The sequence below is a fragment of the Melanotaenia boesemani genome, chromosome 21 (genome assembly GCF_017639745.1).
Source record: "Melanotaenia boesemani isolate fMelBoe1 chromosome 21, fMelBoe1.pri, whole genome shotgun sequence".
NCBI classification, from domain to species: Eukaryota; Metazoa; Chordata; class Actinopteri; order Atheriniformes; family Melanotaeniidae; genus Melanotaenia; species Melanotaenia boesemani.
The window spans coordinates 3,487,575-3,504,207 of NC_055702.1; the positions used below are offsets into that span (position 1 = coordinate 3,487,575).

At 41.8% G+C, this 16,633-nt stretch overlaps 1 protein-coding gene across 1 annotated transcript in view; it reads right to left on the reverse strand.

The window, feature by feature from the left end:
* rnf213b (ring finger protein 213b) overlaps nucleotides 1–16,633 on the reverse strand; it is a 43,741-nt gene that overhangs the window by 19,074 nt on the left and 8,034 nt on the right. Inside the window, exons 16-36 of the mRNA XM_041974758.1 lie at nucleotides 16,053–16,220; nucleotides 15,812–15,961; nucleotides 15,081–15,712; nucleotides 14,197–14,356; nucleotides 13,902–14,119; nucleotides 13,670–13,813; nucleotides 13,440–13,592; nucleotides 11,082–12,357; nucleotides 9,349–9,533; nucleotides 9,112–9,264; nucleotides 4,732–8,511; nucleotides 4,513–4,649; nucleotides 3,463–3,561; nucleotides 3,271–3,383; nucleotides 3,055–3,168; nucleotides 2,100–2,158; nucleotides 1,849–2,002; nucleotides 1,597–1,732; nucleotides 1,172–1,360; nucleotides 735–868; nucleotides 462–637 (exon numbers count right to left, since the gene is read on the reverse strand). Coding sequence (XP_041830692.1) covers nucleotides 462–637; nucleotides 735–868; nucleotides 1,172–1,360; nucleotides 1,597–1,732; nucleotides 1,849–2,002; nucleotides 2,100–2,158; nucleotides 3,055–3,168; nucleotides 3,271–3,383; nucleotides 3,463–3,561; nucleotides 4,513–4,649; nucleotides 4,732–8,511; nucleotides 9,112–9,264; nucleotides 9,349–9,533; nucleotides 11,082–12,357; nucleotides 13,440–13,592; nucleotides 13,670–13,813; nucleotides 13,902–14,119; nucleotides 14,197–14,356; nucleotides 15,081–15,712; nucleotides 15,812–15,961; nucleotides 16,053–16,220 — 8,330 coding nt within the window. The remainder of the gene's footprint in view (nucleotides 1–461; nucleotides 638–734; nucleotides 869–1,171; nucleotides 1,361–1,596; nucleotides 1,733–1,848; nucleotides 2,003–2,099; nucleotides 2,159–3,054; nucleotides 3,169–3,270; nucleotides 3,384–3,462; nucleotides 3,562–4,512; nucleotides 4,650–4,731; nucleotides 8,512–9,111; nucleotides 9,265–9,348; nucleotides 9,534–11,081; nucleotides 12,358–13,439; nucleotides 13,593–13,669; nucleotides 13,814–13,901; nucleotides 14,120–14,196; nucleotides 14,357–15,080; nucleotides 15,713–15,811; nucleotides 15,962–16,052; nucleotides 16,221–16,633) is intronic.

Below are 16,633 nucleotides of genomic sequence, written 5' to 3' on the forward strand. Positions count from 1 at the left end.
GCTTTCACATGATGTTTAAATGATTCTATTATGATTACATGTAAATTAAACAATGTAGTGCGGTAATGGGCAGGTTACCTGTTACAGCTACAGTGTACATGAATGTATGGTTCAACAGAGCTGATTTTAAGGCTGATGAGATTAAGTTACACATATGAAACTAACACTTAAGAGTCGAAACAGTGTAATTATTGTATTATGACATAGGATACTGAGTCTCTACTTCACTCTATTTTTACAGGGGGTATCACTCTGGCAGTCTTTTAAAGTGTTTGTGTTGGCTGTCTGCCATTGCTTGTCTGTCAGATTTCCTCTAGTTTCTCCAAAGCGAGCGTGCTCTATCTGCTCTTTACTGCAGGTAGAACACAAAAGTACTTAGACAATATAATCTGGAAAAAAAAAGTTTTTGACTTTTCCTAAAATCCAATGTCTAAATGTGTGAGTCATAACAGTCTCTGTACCTTGAGCTCATCCTTGGACTTTATCTTCAAATACAGCAGCAGGAAGTCTTGCAGATAGAGGAGGCCGTACTCCCTTCGCTCCCCCTCTGAGAGTTTCTGGAAGTGGACGCCCAGCCTGCTGCTGTCGAAGGCGCTCACAAACTGGAGGATCCTCTCAGCGCCACCTTCTTTTGTTACTATTGAGCAGTCAAAAGAGCAACACAAAATTTTATTTAAAGCAACAGTGCTTATGCTTCTGTATCTGATTGTAAGTGCTCACAGTCGGTCATAAACCTGGAATGAATTCGGATTCTTCCCACAGGCTTTCAAGGTGAGTTTTTACAAGCCAGCTGAAGGGGGCCAAGCATGGTTGTTCTTCACCATCCAACAAGAAGCAGTGCTGAACCAGCACCTCCTGGTCTGACTCACTGGATAATATCATCACATATAAATTAGGCCTTTTGTTGATTAACACAAAAGTTTACACAGATGAGCCAAAATACCACGACCACTCACAAATGAAGGACAATGACTAACTTACAAGTGCTTGTCTGGGATATGTTAGGATATAAGTAAGGAGATTTTTACACAATCCAGAATGAAAAATGTAAAGACCTAAGCCACAGTTGCAGGTCAGAGCTTCTTAGATGTGACACGAAGGATTAGCGACGTTTTAATAGTTTTGTTTTGGCTCATCACTGGGATGTGAAGGTGTAAAATCTAATCAGTACCTTGGGTTTTGGAGAGGTGTTAGGTGTAAAATCTGCGAATCTGCCAGGATGTCCATCCACAGCTGTTTGAGGCCCTGGCTCAGCCTGTCATCAGAGAGCAGGACCAGGTTTGCATACCTGTCCATAACTTCCAACATGTTGGCCAAGATCGGTGTCACGGTGGACTGAAGACATCTCCACAGAGTATGTCTTCGACACAAAGAAAAAGTCAGCTTTACTCACAGTGAGCATCACCATTACACATTTTAAATAAGTTCACAATGATTGAAATCTGTGATGATTATAACTTAAATAAGAACAAACATCTGCTGTTACCACAAATAAATAATAATCTGTTTTTATTTATATTTAGGGTCGAAACTATTATCATTTTTATATTTATTTTATTTAATTTTTGAGCACTTTACTGTCCCAACAGATTTTACCTCAGAGTCCCCCCCTCCTGTAGAGCCTGGCGCTTCTTGGCCTCTAAGCTCACCCACTCTTTAGGTGAGCCCATCCTTTCTTCTCTCTGCACCAAAGCCTCAGCCAGTCTACACAGCAATGTCCTCTGGAACTCAGCTTTAATAAACATAAAAGTTTAATCAGGAAGATGCACAAACAACAAACCCTCTGAGAAATCTGCATTTAGCACTATTAGCAAAAAAACCAAAGGTATAAAATAAAAACACTTTTACCTGAGCTCTTCTGATCAGTGGACAGAAGCGTCAGAAGGATGTGCATCCGCTGCATGCTTCTCGATGTCACGTTGTTGGGGTCCCTCAGCAAACCCACAGCTTTCTGGATACATGATCTCACCAAAGACAGGCTGTGAAGGTGGGCTCTGTCCACCTGTGAGCAAACACACTTTTTAAGTTCAGTTTTTTAATGGTTAACATATAAAAAAATTTTAATTAATTTTACATTACTAGCAGATCACACGACTCACGTTTCTGTCTGTTTCTGAGTCATCCGCTGTCCTCATGGCTTCATTCTCTGTTTGATTTTCTGTGGAAAATAAAAAATTGTTGTCCAGACTAAGTTGACTGATGAGCTACATAGTTAGGACTTTCACACTGGCCGGGCACTGGTTCCCGAACCTAAATTTGAAACGGCCAGTGCATTCATACTGAAAAAATGTTTGTTTGGTTTTCCATCCCAAACCACGACTTCACCAGCGAGTAAGGCTGGATTCACCCGAGCACAAGAGCGCCGTGTTAAGCTGGATTTATACTCGCGTGGTATCTGTGGACAGCAGGGTTAAACGTGCTCTAGCACTCAAGTGTAGGATTACAGCGTTTTCTTGACGTTTTTCATCCGTAGTTACTGCACAAATTCAGTGAGAAGCTCCAGAAATCTGGAAACACGTAATTACAAACTGACCAATCACAAGGGAGTACTTCTGTGTAACTGCGCTCATCAGTTTCTTCATCAATGTTTAACTTCAGTCGTCACATCTGCTGGTTTTATGACAGAAACTTTCACAATGGAGACAGTTGGTGAGCTGATGCTGTATGAATTCTGAATTATGATCAAGAACATAGTAGAGATGATTTAGAACAACATACAGAAGTACATTACATGCTGCATTTACTGACCCTTGGACATTTGATTTTACCCAAGTAAAGGTCAGTCAACACTAAATTTTTGTCAGCATTGGCTCTTTCTGTTGACACGATACAGGAAAAACGGGCAAATCTCAGGCATTGTTACGAACGGTGATTAATCAAGATGAATTATTTGGAAGCTGTAATTAATCTGATTGAAGGTTTTAATCGTTTGACAGCCCTACTTATGAGTAAAGAGCTGTTGTGCTCTTTATCATTGCATGGCTTTGATCTCTGACTAAGTTCAGATTTGTGATATAATACTGGTGTTAAACCCAGAAGGAGTTCAGTTTCTACCTGTCTGTGCAGGTTTGAGCAGACTGCTAATGAGAGTCCCACAGAAAACCAACAGGTTCAGACTCATGTCCTCTGAATCCCTCAGGTCATCGATGTGCACCGAGTGCCAGACTCCTTTGATGCAAAACACAAAACATGGTTTTATAGCTCATGAACATCCTTAATAATGCAGTAAATATGAACTGGCATAAAGATCTTATTCCACTTGGTCCTCACCTCCCTGGAAACCAATGTACTGGGACTGACTTGGGATCCTTGAAACCTTTACAATGAAAATCACCCAACAGGTCTGATCCTCCAGTGACATCATGTAATTCATGGTGCAGTACCTGTATAAACACAATTGTCATGCCAATTCAGTTTCTTTTATTCCACTTATCTGTTGAGCAGCTTAACGTTGAGGCTTACTTGGCTGATGCAATGAGCTCATCGCTGCACTGGGATTCCTCGAGGTCCATCTGGATTAGCAGAACATGAAGAGAGGGGCGAGCACCCTGAAGAAAGCCCCTGATACAGATCAATGATAAGAAAAGTGCATTTCAGATTTAACTATGTTGGGCCATTTTCCATGAAAACTTGAGAAAATAATTTTGCAAACACAGCAACACACCTGCATCTCTGCAAGCCACATGTGTAAATGTAGTATTAACAATAACAACCTCAACTTCCTCAGCAAAGCTGTACTCATCAAAAACCTTCAATGTCAAAGAAAAAGTTGCTCTAACTTGTGACCAGCTGCAGCCTCGTGACAATAAGCCAAAAGTCACACCTGTACATCAGCTGTCTGGGTTTAGGCATTATAACAGAGACAACTTTCCATCAGTGGAATGGTAGTTTTTGTGTAATACCACCATAAAGCTCATACATATTCAAACTGCAACAACAACATGCCTGCAGGCTTTAATGAGGAATTTGTAATGTTTAATTTGGGCTCTGTGGTTTTAGGGTGTGTTTTTAAACCACAGGATCTGCCTGGAATCATCCAACGAACTGTAAATGTATAAATGTTTTAGCATGGATTTATAAGCATGTCCTCAACCTCACGTAGAAATGACGTTTTCATGTTGTGCACATGCACAGAAAGCATAGATAGGACGTCTCAACAGGCAGGTGAAATTTTAGAACACCCGTTCATGTTCATAATGGCTCAGACACGATGACGCCCATCCTAAGTCAGTATAACTCTACCATGTTTGTCTGTATGTGTATTCAGAGACAGAGAGCTGACTTTGAAAAAAATATGTTAATAAAATAATCTGCCTTAATTAACTAATGATGAGGAAACATTTGTGTGGGACTAAGCCCCAGAGCTCCAGTCTTATTTAATCCCTTACTTCAACTTTGGCTTCCATTTGGTAGAAGAATGAAGCCATAAGAAAAAAACAAGATTAAATTGAGGGTTAAATGAGATAAAGAGAAGATGTCATACATAAGAGTGATTTTCTGTAAAGATCATACCTTATTTTATTGCAGAAAGAGACCTCTGTGTCAAACTGGTGGAGTGAGAGCAGGAGGATCTGATCTGTATGCAGCCCTAGAGTGTGGGCTACAACCCTTACATCTGATCTGGTTAGCAAGCTGGAGAACGTAGTAACCTATATAACAACAACAAAGCACAACGTTCTGTCAACAATTTGTAAAGACTGTGAAGAAATGGTGAATTTGTAGCTGTTTTACCTCCAGAAACTTGGTGGAACCTTGATTCTTGACGAGGTAATCTCCCAGAAAATCTCTGAGTGAGTGGTGATGCTGCTGCTGGAAGTACAGTCTCTGGAGTTTCTCCCGCTCCTGATTTGATAAATCGGAATACTTGAGCCTCACCACAGCATCAGGGGTGGCACAGTTCAGTAACAAACGTTTGGCTAAATCCAACACCTCCTCTTCCTCAGTTTCTCTGACGGATCCAACCTCATTTTCTGTCTCCATTATTACTTCGTTTTCCAGCATCCCTTCATTTACATCACAATCCACTCTGGATTCGTCATCATGGTTTTCCACTGTTTCATTTTCCTGCAGTGTGTCCATTGCATCAACAAACTGATGGTCCTCCATCTCAGTCTTCTGTGTTGGTTTGTCTGTGTTGGTTTTTGGTTCATCGTGTTGTTGCTGTCTTACTTCACTGTCCCCAACTTTTTGTCCCCTCCTCTCTAGTGCTTGCAAAAGAGCACTGGCACAAGCATCGCCATGGAAACCAATAAAAATGTCAGACAGCCTGAAATCCTTGTTGGCTTCACCTGAGAATTCTTTCACCCACTCTCTGAGTTTATCGAGGATCCTATGCTGCCATGATTCCAGATCAGTGCTCCGATCCACTCTGTGTTTTTCCAACCTGTTGATGAGGGGTACAGGAAAGTGCTCGTAGACCTTCTTCTGGTCTTCTACTACCACTAGTCTGAAGTTTGTATGTACGCGGCATTTGACTCTGTGGGAGCCAAGACCCAGATCGACGTACTGCTGCTTACTGAGATAAACATAGTACTGGTTCAAGGCATCATACAAGCTTTCATAAAGATTCTGCATGTTAAGGAGGATAACTGTACGTCCAGTTTCCATACATGTTTTCACACGATTTACGTTGCGGCAGATCTGGGCATATTCCTGGTCCTTTGGGAATCCTGAGCCAAAGATGATTTCAGGAGGCGGATAGTCTCCTTCTGCAAAGACTTGTTGCTGAAGGATATGGAGGGCTGCATTGTTGGTGGTCAGTAAAAGAAGGTAACGGCTCTCCTCGCTGGAGACATGATCAAGATTCTTTTTCACCATTTGCAAGGTGTTTGGTCTGGGAATTTCTGTGAGGTCTTGGAGAAGTTCTTGGAAAAATACAACAGGGTCAAAACTCTCAGGTTGTCCGCTGAAGTTGCGTAAGATGGCCTCTACCAGCTGCTCTCCATCCGGCTCTTGTTGTGTGGATTTTACAGCAGCAAAGAGCATTTTGATGAGGCTGTAATAATCCCTCAGACCAAAGAACTGATTCTTTGAGGTTTCACTGCAGATGCTCAAGAAGGCCTTTGCCAAAGATGGGAAGAGGTGTTTGATTTTCAGGAGAATCTGGTTGCAGGATGAACATATTCCTTTAGCAGTCTCCACAAGTTCATCCTCACTTGGGTCCCATCTGGACACAAATATTCCTCTGTTCATCTTAGCTGGGTCAAGAGCCCAGTTGGAGATGCCAACAAACCCAACCTTCATGTGGGGATCTGGCTTGTCATTGTCAATGCAACCATCCTCCAAGAGAGGATGAAGAGTCTTCAGGGGCATCTGTGGAGAATCTTCTGCTAGTCCTATCTCATCAAGTACCACCACTGACACATACTCATCCATGTTTTTGTCCTTCTGGAAACGAGCACAGTTCCTAAATGTCCCTATGATGCCCTCTGGACTTGAGTGAGGGCTGCACTGGAAGGAGACCATATGAACTTGTTTGAGTTTCCTGAACAGATCACAGTGGGAGTTCTGGCCCTGCATGGCGTCAGCAACAACGGTTTTAGCAAGTGACTTGGAGCTTCCTGGCTTGCCAACCAGGAAGAGTGGGATCCGGAGTTCTATGCAAACCACCATGAGAAACACATTCTCTTTCAGTGCAATGTTCTTGGCAATGGTCTCCCTTGTCTGAATGTTCTGAAGGAAAAAATCTTGACAGGAAGAAATCGCTTCTTGCAAGGCTGCAAGAGAGTTGAGTGGACTTGGAAAGTACCTACAAATTTCAGTCAGGTATTCCTCTTTGGCTACTAGAGATGGGTAGTAGCACACTCCTACAGCAAGAATCAAGCACTCGAGTGTTTTTGTGTCCTCGCTGAGTTCACTGCAGTTGCTGAAAAGGTCCTCGCTGTGCTGGTAAAACCAAACTAGCACTTTCATAGACCGCTCCACATCTCTGAGACTCACAAAACTGCACTCGTTTTTCCGACTTCTCATATATTTCTGTGAGGCTGCCAGTACATTTGAAATGATGTTCTTGCAGGCTGTTGGCAAACGATGATCTGCAACTTTCTTCTGGACAATCTGTTTGATGTATGAAATCTCGGTTAGATCACTCAGCTGACCAAAGTCCCAAACCAATGACACCATGCTTGGAGGGAGAGGGTGAACTCTGTACACCAGCTGTCTCAGAGGAACTTTGCCTAAACGGTCTTCTGTTTCATCTGCCTTCACTCGGTATCCCAGCCCTGCACGTTCCAAACGTTCCACCATTTCAGGTGAGTGTTTCCTGTAAGGATTGCAAGCAGCTATTATTTTTAGGCCACTTTTTGCCTTCAGAGGTTCTCCTTTCACTGTTTGGTCACAAAGGATTTCTTTGATAGCGAAAATGGCCTCTGTGGTGTTGGCTTCGTCAAAGAACAAAATGGTGTCTAGCTTGTGCATCTGCTGGTTCATGTGAGCAAGTGTTTCAGCCTCCCGCACCTTTCTGTAGATCATTTCTGCCGTGGTTCCACCATGAACCTTGACAAGAACCATGTTTTCCACTGGTCTTTCCTCCCTCTGCAGCATGCAAAGGAAACGAACAAGTCTGGTTTTTCCACAGCCAGTTTCTCCCATGATGACAACTGGAATCCCACACCGGAATCTCATGTGTATGGCCAACATCTTCATCACGTTGTCAGCTGTGAGCTCGTATGTTGGATCTGGATCAAAATTCCTGTCCATAATCCCTTTCCTTGCACCAACAACACATGAAATCCTTTTGATTTTGTCTGTCCGGGGCAACTGATTAAAGTCCTCTGTGAGAGAAATCCTTTGCCGTTCCAAACCATGAAAAAGCTCATGGGACATGACATGCTGTATCAGAACTTTATTGCTGAGAGGATCCACAGCATTGAGCGTGTTCTGCCTTCGACATTTCTGCACATTAAAGCCGAGGAATGACATTGAGGAATGGTCCGCATTAAAGAAAATGTACGGATGGGACTCATTTTCCCAGCGCTTGCGAAGTGTCAGACGGGTAAGCAGGTCGTCTTCCAGACTGCTTTCAATGCGCAGGATTGGACTTTCATCAGACGTGTCCAGGGAGGGCGAGGCAAAATCTCTTGCCATGAGAATCATGAACTTCACAATGAAGCCCTTGAAGCCTGGAAGCTGGTCAGCAAGAAAGTCTGGATCACAGAAAACGGAATTCTCGCAGTCTTTCAGTTGGACATTAAGGAACCAGGAGAAGTTCTTCAGTTCACCCCAAGATGGGTCTTTCATGCCACAGAATAACAGAAAGTGATGAAGACAATCATTAGCATCTCCAACTCTGGAGCCTTTCTTGTAATTAAAGCGATCCAAATTCTGATTCTGGTTATAGAGCCTTAGGTACTGGTATGGTCTTTGAATCCCCTCACTGCAAAACTCCTGCTCATCCATAAGGGGGTCAAAGGTCTTCTTTGCTGGGAGCCTTCCACTGGCCAACAGCTGCATCACCTCCTTCGGAGGTCTACAATGAATGGTGGGCAGAATGTCAAGAAGTCCAAGTCTCATCTGAGGGAGAACAAATAAAAACTTATCAAATCTTTACATTAAAATAGCAAAAATCCCTTCATTTGAAGCTCTAAAAGCCTAATGATGCCACACACAGCAGTGAAGGTTATACAAGGAATTTAGGACATGCTTGAACTCAACAGATTTCTTAATATTTTATCTCTCAAATCAATCAAGTCCAAGAAAAACAGAATCCTCTTAACCCCTAAAAATCCTGCATTTTTTGCCTAAACAGTGTTTTTTTTCCAAGAATAAAAGACTTGTTGTTGACAAACTATTGTACTAGACCACTTTAGCTGGACCCTTTGTTGCAGCATCATCTACTCTTTGTGACTGGTCTGAAATAAATGTTTACTGAATCTACAGTTATGATTGTAGTTTGGAATGGGACACATCATTGAAATCTTAAGAATCTTAGCTTTCCAATGGTGTGTAATGTGTAGGTACTTGGAAGAGAAACTGAGTAAAATTCAGATTTATTTTGCCATGTCCCAGCCACGGGACACCTGGTACCAATGGATTAAAGTCTATAACACATATAATAAAGCAGTTTTCTAACTTTCAGCATCCGTTTCAAATAGATCTTAAAAAGATGTGTACCTCTTTTGGCTGGTTTTTAATGGGAGTGTTTGTTTTCAGGACCTCCACAGTGATTAGGTGAGCTGGATTTCTCCTCCATAGCATGCCATGGCTGTCGCTCAAACAGCCCAGAACCAACAGGTGGAACAGGAGCTCCTCCAGGCCCGAGCGAACCTGGAGAGAAAAATAAACATCCATTTTCATGGACAGCAGACAAAAGAGCAAACTTTCTGCAGGAAAGAATGCTTGCATACTTACTCCAGCCGTGTCAATGTGAAGAAGAACAGGGTCCTGCTCTCGTAAAGGTGACAATTTTTGAGACAGATTCTTGATCAGTGAGTCAATGTCAACACATGACTCAATTAGTCTGATCCTGATGTGTCTTGCTCTGGGAGATTTCTGCTGGAACTTCTCAAACAAACGATCCACATAGAGGGATTTACCTGGGGGGGTTCAGGTTTATTAGGCAATACATCTATTTCAATATAGCAAATGAAACTCTCTCTAGTCCACTAGAACATCTAGAGCCAACCTTCATTCCTTAAGTGGTCTTTAGCAACAGTTCCCCAGGATTTCTGAAGGTTTTTCAAAGTTTTTCTTTGGAAATTTTCTGCTTATTTACTCGATTTCAGTCCTGCTTGTTCCAGACCATTTTCAGGGGAATGTGTTTTTTTTATTGTTTTTGTTTGGGGTTTTTTCAGCCACTTATGAACATTTCAAGAATAAAATAGATTCCTAACTAAAGGGATGAGCCTGTGTTGTGTTAACACCTAACAGAAGATGCTTCTGGACCTTCAGGTGATCCATCTACTGTTTGTCGAAGCCTCATCAGAAATGGTCTCCATGGCTGTCAAGAAGCCATTCTTAAGGAAAATGAAATAAAAACTACTTTATTAATCCAAGAAGGAAACTGCAATAATGTACTAGGGTTTTGGGGTTTTGTTTTTTTGGTTTTAGTAAAAAACACAATAATTAATTAGAAGGAGATAAGGCCTTTTTCTGGAGGGTGATGACTGCTGGCAGAACTGATCTTCTGTACCTTTCTGTCTTGCACTGGACTTAAAGAAGTCTCTGACTAAACACACTCTAGAGGATGTGAAGAAGTGTCCATTATTTTCAGCAGCTTGTGCAGCATTATTGTCTGGATCAGCTCCAGTGACTCTGGAGTCTTCCCCAGCACAGAACCAGCCTTTTTGACCAGTTTCTTCAGTTGTTTAAGTCTCTGGCTGTAAAGCTGTTGCCTCTACAAATGGCTGCAAAGCTTATTGTACTTTCTACAACAGACTTATAGAGGATACAAAACACTGAATGATTGAATGATCTCAGCTTCCTTAAGAAGTAGAGTCTGCTCTGTCCTGTATTGTAAATGGCCACCGGGGGGAATGGAAACAGGGAGAAAAAACTGAAGTCTGCTAAATGAGACAAGAACTGGACTGAAAATCAGCGAGAACGGGTCTGATGGAGGGATTAATCTTTCATAGAGCTTCAACTTTAACATTATGGAAGCAATGTAGGATCATGTGGACAGAGAACAAAGAAAAAGGCAGAAACATCCAATGAAGAGCTTTGGAAAGTTCTTCAAGAAGTCTGGAGAACTTTCCTGAAGACTGTTTAGAGAAATGACAAGAAATCTGGTCTAAGACGGTTAACAGAGTCTGTTGAAGAATAAAGCTGCTCAGACCAAATGTTGACTTTTAATTTAGTTAAAATTGTGCAAACTGATTTTGTCATACATACTGAATTTACATTTATCTATGCACATGCTTCCTTAAATCACTATTTCTATTTCCTATTTTCCTCATAATATAAAGTATCAATCAAAAGTTTGGATCCATTTTCCCATTGAATCCAGTGGGTAAGTGGGTTTTCAACTTTTGACTGATACTGTGTGAAGAAATGAGGGTTGGCTTACGTTGCATAACATGTATGTGTATTTAAAATCTTAAACATAAGCATTTTCATAATTGGATGTCAGTAAGAGCAATCCTCACCAACTGCAGGGCGCCCAGATGACACCATCCAGACCGAAAGCTGATTCGGAGAAACCAGAGAGACCGGGTTTTGGGACAGCATGTTTTGTGTGAAGTGGTGACGGAGATATTTCCTGGCAGTCTCTTCTGTCAGACCCACACCAGCCTGCACTTTGTTGTTGCTGAAGTAAGAGGGCACACATCTATGCTGATGGACGACAGGACTTACTATTACCAAACGATAATGTGGGCTGGCACTTCTCTCAAGACCCTCAAATAGCTCCACTAAGGCTTCACTGACATCATATCCCAGAACACCAGGATTAACTAGAGAATAAATTTTCTGCCAGTTTTGTTTGGCTCTTTGGCTGAGAGCTCTGCGTAGAAAGATCTCCACCTCTTCTTTGGTGGTTTCCTCCCTGCAGACTAGAACCTCATCATCCGACGGCAGAGGTTGCTCTGGACTCTCCATGTAAAAAGACAGAGTGGTGGTGAAGACCTCAGCATGTGGACAGAGCACAAGATTTGGCTTTCCTTCCTGGAGAAGTGGTGGAAGATTTCTGATCATGTGTAGCTGATTAATTTCAGACAGACATGACAGGAAGTAGGCCAAAGTCAAGATGTCCAGGGACTCGCTGAGGTAACGTGACATGTCTCTCTTAAATCGGTTCCAGAGGTTCTCCAAACTGTCCTCATCTGTGTCATCAACATCACATTTCATATCATCGTCTTCATCCTCTGAAAACTCCATCAAATCACGAGCCTCCTCCATGTCTCCTTCAGTGTCTCCAGATGAAGCTAAGTCCAAAGAAGGCTCAAAATACTCATCTTCATCGTCAGACTCATCTAATTCATCCTGCATTGTGGTCATGCTTTCTGCATAAGCAACCCTGACATCAGTTAGCGTGCACTGTGGCTTTATGGGGAAAAGTAAGTGCCACAGCTGTTGTGGAACTGATGCCTGTCGCTGGCACACTATGTGTATCCAGTGGCACAGGTACACCATCTGCTCTGAGGTGTAGTGATTCAACAAGCTGTAGGTTGAGCGCATGTCACTGATGAAGGAGCACCATCCTTCCTGGCAGTCATCCATGGACTGAGAAAGCTTCTGTAGCTGCTCTGTCACTTCGCCGTGGTACACCATCTGTTTACCATTCAAAGACAAGAAGGTGATGCTGATGCTCGGCTGCTGCTGTGGGCAGCAGCGGACCTCAGCCTGCCATTCTCTGAAGAGCATGTTGCCAGAGGTTTGCATCTGAAGAAGGACGGCTCCCACCCTCTGAACGCCTTCAAAAACCTACAGCAAATAAGGACACAAGTTCAGAAATGCTGAGAGTTGGGCCAAAAATGCTGGTAAAGTTAGCGTGATTACTCATTTATGACAATATCAGGCAAGTAAGTGCATCCCTTCAATAAATAGAAAATGTGAGTAACTTCTTAATTATTTCTAACTCACTATGAATAAATTTAAAACATAAAGGTCTAAATACAGAAACACAGTACACAAACTGACTTAGACACACTCATCTGGTTTGCTTGCAGATGTTTACATACCGGGTGTGCTAATGCAGTTCCCAACATATTTTCCTTAAAGAAAACTTTAATTTAACTAGTGAGAAGCAGTGACTCTTCGTACTGAAGCCGTTGTTGGCTTTATGCTTTTGTTAACTAGCTTCATAGTAGCTTTTATTTTTACTAGGGACTGATCATCTGCACATTCACTTCCTCCGACATGCTTTGTTAATGAAATTGTGCATGAACTACTCCACTACAGACGCTCCATTAGCTCTTTTCTTTTGTCCTCATTACTTCCACCAAGGCGGAGGTCATGTATTCGGCAGTGTTGGTTTGTTTGTCTGTTAGCAACATAACTCAAAAAAATATAGACGGATTTTGATTAAATTTTCAGGAAGTCTCAGAAAAGGAATAAGGACCAACTGATTAGATTTTGGGGGTGATCCAGATCACTGCCTGGATCCAGGAATTTTTTAAAGGATTCTTTATAATGGGGAGACAGGGCTAATTTTGTTATTAAAGCTTCTAACTAAAAATAATGCCCACATTCACTGGCAAAAAAAAAAAAAAAATTACAATGACTTGCCATAAGTCTGCGCTCCGTGTGCTTCTACCTATTTTCTGTATTACATTTGTTTTTATAAAATTGTAAATAAATTCAGGTGTTTAGGGGTTAAATATCAAGCTCTAAATGAGCCTTACCACATGAATGTGCAGAAGAGAAACAGCTGATTGATCAGCTGATGTAGAACTTAAACTGCAATCGATTTGAAATAAAATGTGTTTAAGTCTTAAACTGAAAACTAACAAAAAATATGATTCCATATTTCCAGGATGTTATTTTAAGCACTAGATGCATCTGACCTCTGTGAATCTGTTGACTTGTTCTTTGCCGTGTTCCCCTTTGGACGACATGAGCATGAGTTTGTTCTGAAGCTCCAGAAGGTCTTCAAGCCTGTAGGTCTTCTCCTCTCTGCCCCTCTTCACTGTCACCTGGACCATGTTTTGTAGACATCTCTGAAAAAAGAAATCAGATCAGTTGTTTACATGGATTCAGTCTGTGTTAAATCTCATAATGAAGATTATATACTTACCCTTTCTGTGTTTCCATCAGACCATCCAATGTGGTAAACTCCATAAGCATTGATAGAAGTAGCCAATGAGAGCGAAGACTGCTCTACAGAGCCATGAGTCTCCTTCAGGGCTTTCAGCCAGCTTAATAATCGAGTTGACTCTCTCTGCAAAGCAAACTCAGCCATGTCACCATCAGGTTGTTACAACAAAAGGATGCAGCATCTTCATATGATGAAAAAATGTCATTTTTACCAGTTTGTCAGGGAGCTTCTCATCTCTGTTTTGGGTGTCCCACACTTGCTGAGCGCACCTCATGAATTCCTCAAAACCAGCCTGAGGGGAGAGGGTGTAGAGCAGAGGAGCATAACCCATCACGGCATCATGGAAACAAGCCACCTGATCAATCTCTGTGTCGTTCTCTCCAGCAGATATGGAAGCAAGGTCGACATAAACCTTCACATCGCTCATATCTGTTGATGACACAAAAAAAGCGCCGATGAATATGTTCTATGAGGTCATTTAGATCACATTAAGCTTGTTTTCTTACTTTTAAGGTTCTCTTTGACCCATCTGACCAGAGTTTGGCTGGCTAGAAACTCTTCCAGACAAGCAGTGTGCTGCTTGGTGACTGTGGACAGCTGCTGTCTGGCACGAAACAGATCATCAGTCAGAGACCCCAGGGCCCTCTGCTTAAAGGTGTCTTCATTCTGTCAAAGATTCAGAAAATAATCCAGGAAAGTTAACAAAAAATGCATAAAACACTTACTTGTCTTTAAATATTAAATCAACATTCTATAATATTAATATAAATAAATATTCTAAAATATGAAGCATACTCTGGCTTGAGTGTTAAAAAAAAACATGTTAACTTGTAAAAGTCTTGTTTTGTTTCCTTAGGGTGTAATAATAAGTAAAAGTAGTAAAAATGAGGAAATGTTCCTCATAATGTATGTGTGTGCCTGCTTCTGTCTGGTTGGCCCCGAAGAACAAAAAAAATAAAACACCAAAACACACTCCACAAAGTCACTACCCTCTGGTGACCTTTGCAGCCAAAATGTCCCCCCACAGAAAACTATTTATATTTATATTTATTACGAAATGAATTAAATCATCATACATCAACATTTTTTCTGCTCTTTTTTTCATAAATCACTTAAACAACTTGCTCAAAACTACCAAACATTCAGTTAATTTTAGGGTTTCAACCATTTAACTACCAGTTTGATTATTTGAATTATCACCTTAATTCTTACAGAAAATTTTTATTTGATTTATTTTCCACATAATAAAAATCAGGAGAATGACTCTTTAATGTCTGATGATTTTATATGAGTTTTTTGTGTGGCCATTTTGGCTATGAAAATCACCAGAGGGTGAATAAATAAATAAATAAATCAATAAACAGAAAAAAATATCAGATAAGACGATCACCAGTTGGCTGAGGGTGCTGATTTCCTTAAAGTTTCCAGACAGCTTCATTTTCTCAGCGATCCTCAGCACAGCGCTGGCTGCAGTTGCTGCCTCGTGGAGCTGTCGATACGCCTGGATCTGACCCAACCTCAGCTCTACCCAGTTCACGCCAGCTGTGAAGGCTCCTGCAGCAGAAACGGCCTCTGACATCAGATTCAGCTCCTTCTCCATCAGCTTCCCATCACCCGGGTCGCCAGACTCCACCAACACATGATCGAGCTGCTGGAAACTGATGTTCGCCTCTGCAATGCTGACACCAAGCTGAGAGAACTCTGTCAGCAGAGGATTCCAGATGTTCTCACAGATCTGTGTGAGGGTCACCTGAACAGGTGGTGGGGTGGGATGCCGGGCTAATGCTAAAGAAGCCGCCCGCTTGACCCAAGAGGACAGAACCAGGCTGCTATGATGCAGTTTGAGCATCTCACTGGACATTTTTAAGACGTTCATACTGATTTTATACCAGATGACCTGTGGAGGACCCGTCGTCTTCAGCTTCCCCTGTGCATCAAAGGACTGAACGAGAGCCAGTTTGTTCAGGCTAACGGCATGGAGGTCTGCACTGTGTTGCTCCTCGAGAGTCGCCATCTCAGGAACTTGAACCACATAAATGAAGAAAATCACAAAAAACCTTCATTATGCATTTCTAATTGTTTTATTAATGGAGCATTAAATCGTGTTTTAGTTGAACCCACCTGTGATGCTTTCTGTAACCTTTGCCATCATTTTTATCAGTGTTTCAATCTGCTGTCTCCGCTGCATGAAAGTGTTCAGATCCTTTTGTCTCTCAGCCAAAACAACCTCTGGATCAACAGGAACAGTCTCAGACATGGTGTTTTTCTTGTCTGTGGAAGACACAACTCACCTATTAGACATTAAGACGACGTTCACCGTTTGGATGTTTAAAATGTTGTGATAACTTGTGAAGGTTCGTACACTGATGGTACAGTCTCTTAAACTGCGTCTGATATTTTAGGCAGGTCTGCAGATGTCCCAGGTTCACATGTCCTTCCAGCAGAGACACCACTAGAGACCGTACAGCCTCCACACAACTGTGCACCACATGTCCTGCAGTATCATCAACCTGGATGGATCTCCAGTCACCTGGGACAAAAGAGAATGAGCTCATGTAAAAGAAAAAAAAGAAAAAAAAATATATACACCCAAATAAATCCAAACAATAAAATATCAAAATAAATTGTGGTGTATAATACTGTGCAAAGGTATTAAGCCACTCTGTTTCTCTATTTGTGCAAACATGAATGAAAATACAGTGTATCCCATGAGCCTGAAAAACTAAATTTGATCTGAGCAGCTTTGTTCTTCAGCACAGTGGGAACCCTTTTAGACATGTTTTCTGACATTTCTGTAAGCAGTCTTCAGGAATAGTTCCCTAGGCTTCTTGAAGGACTTTCCTAAGCTCGTCTTTGCATGTTTCAGCTTTTTGTCCTGTTCTCTGTCCTGATGAAGCCACACTGCTTCACTAATGCTGAGGTCCGGGCTCCAGGGAGGATCCA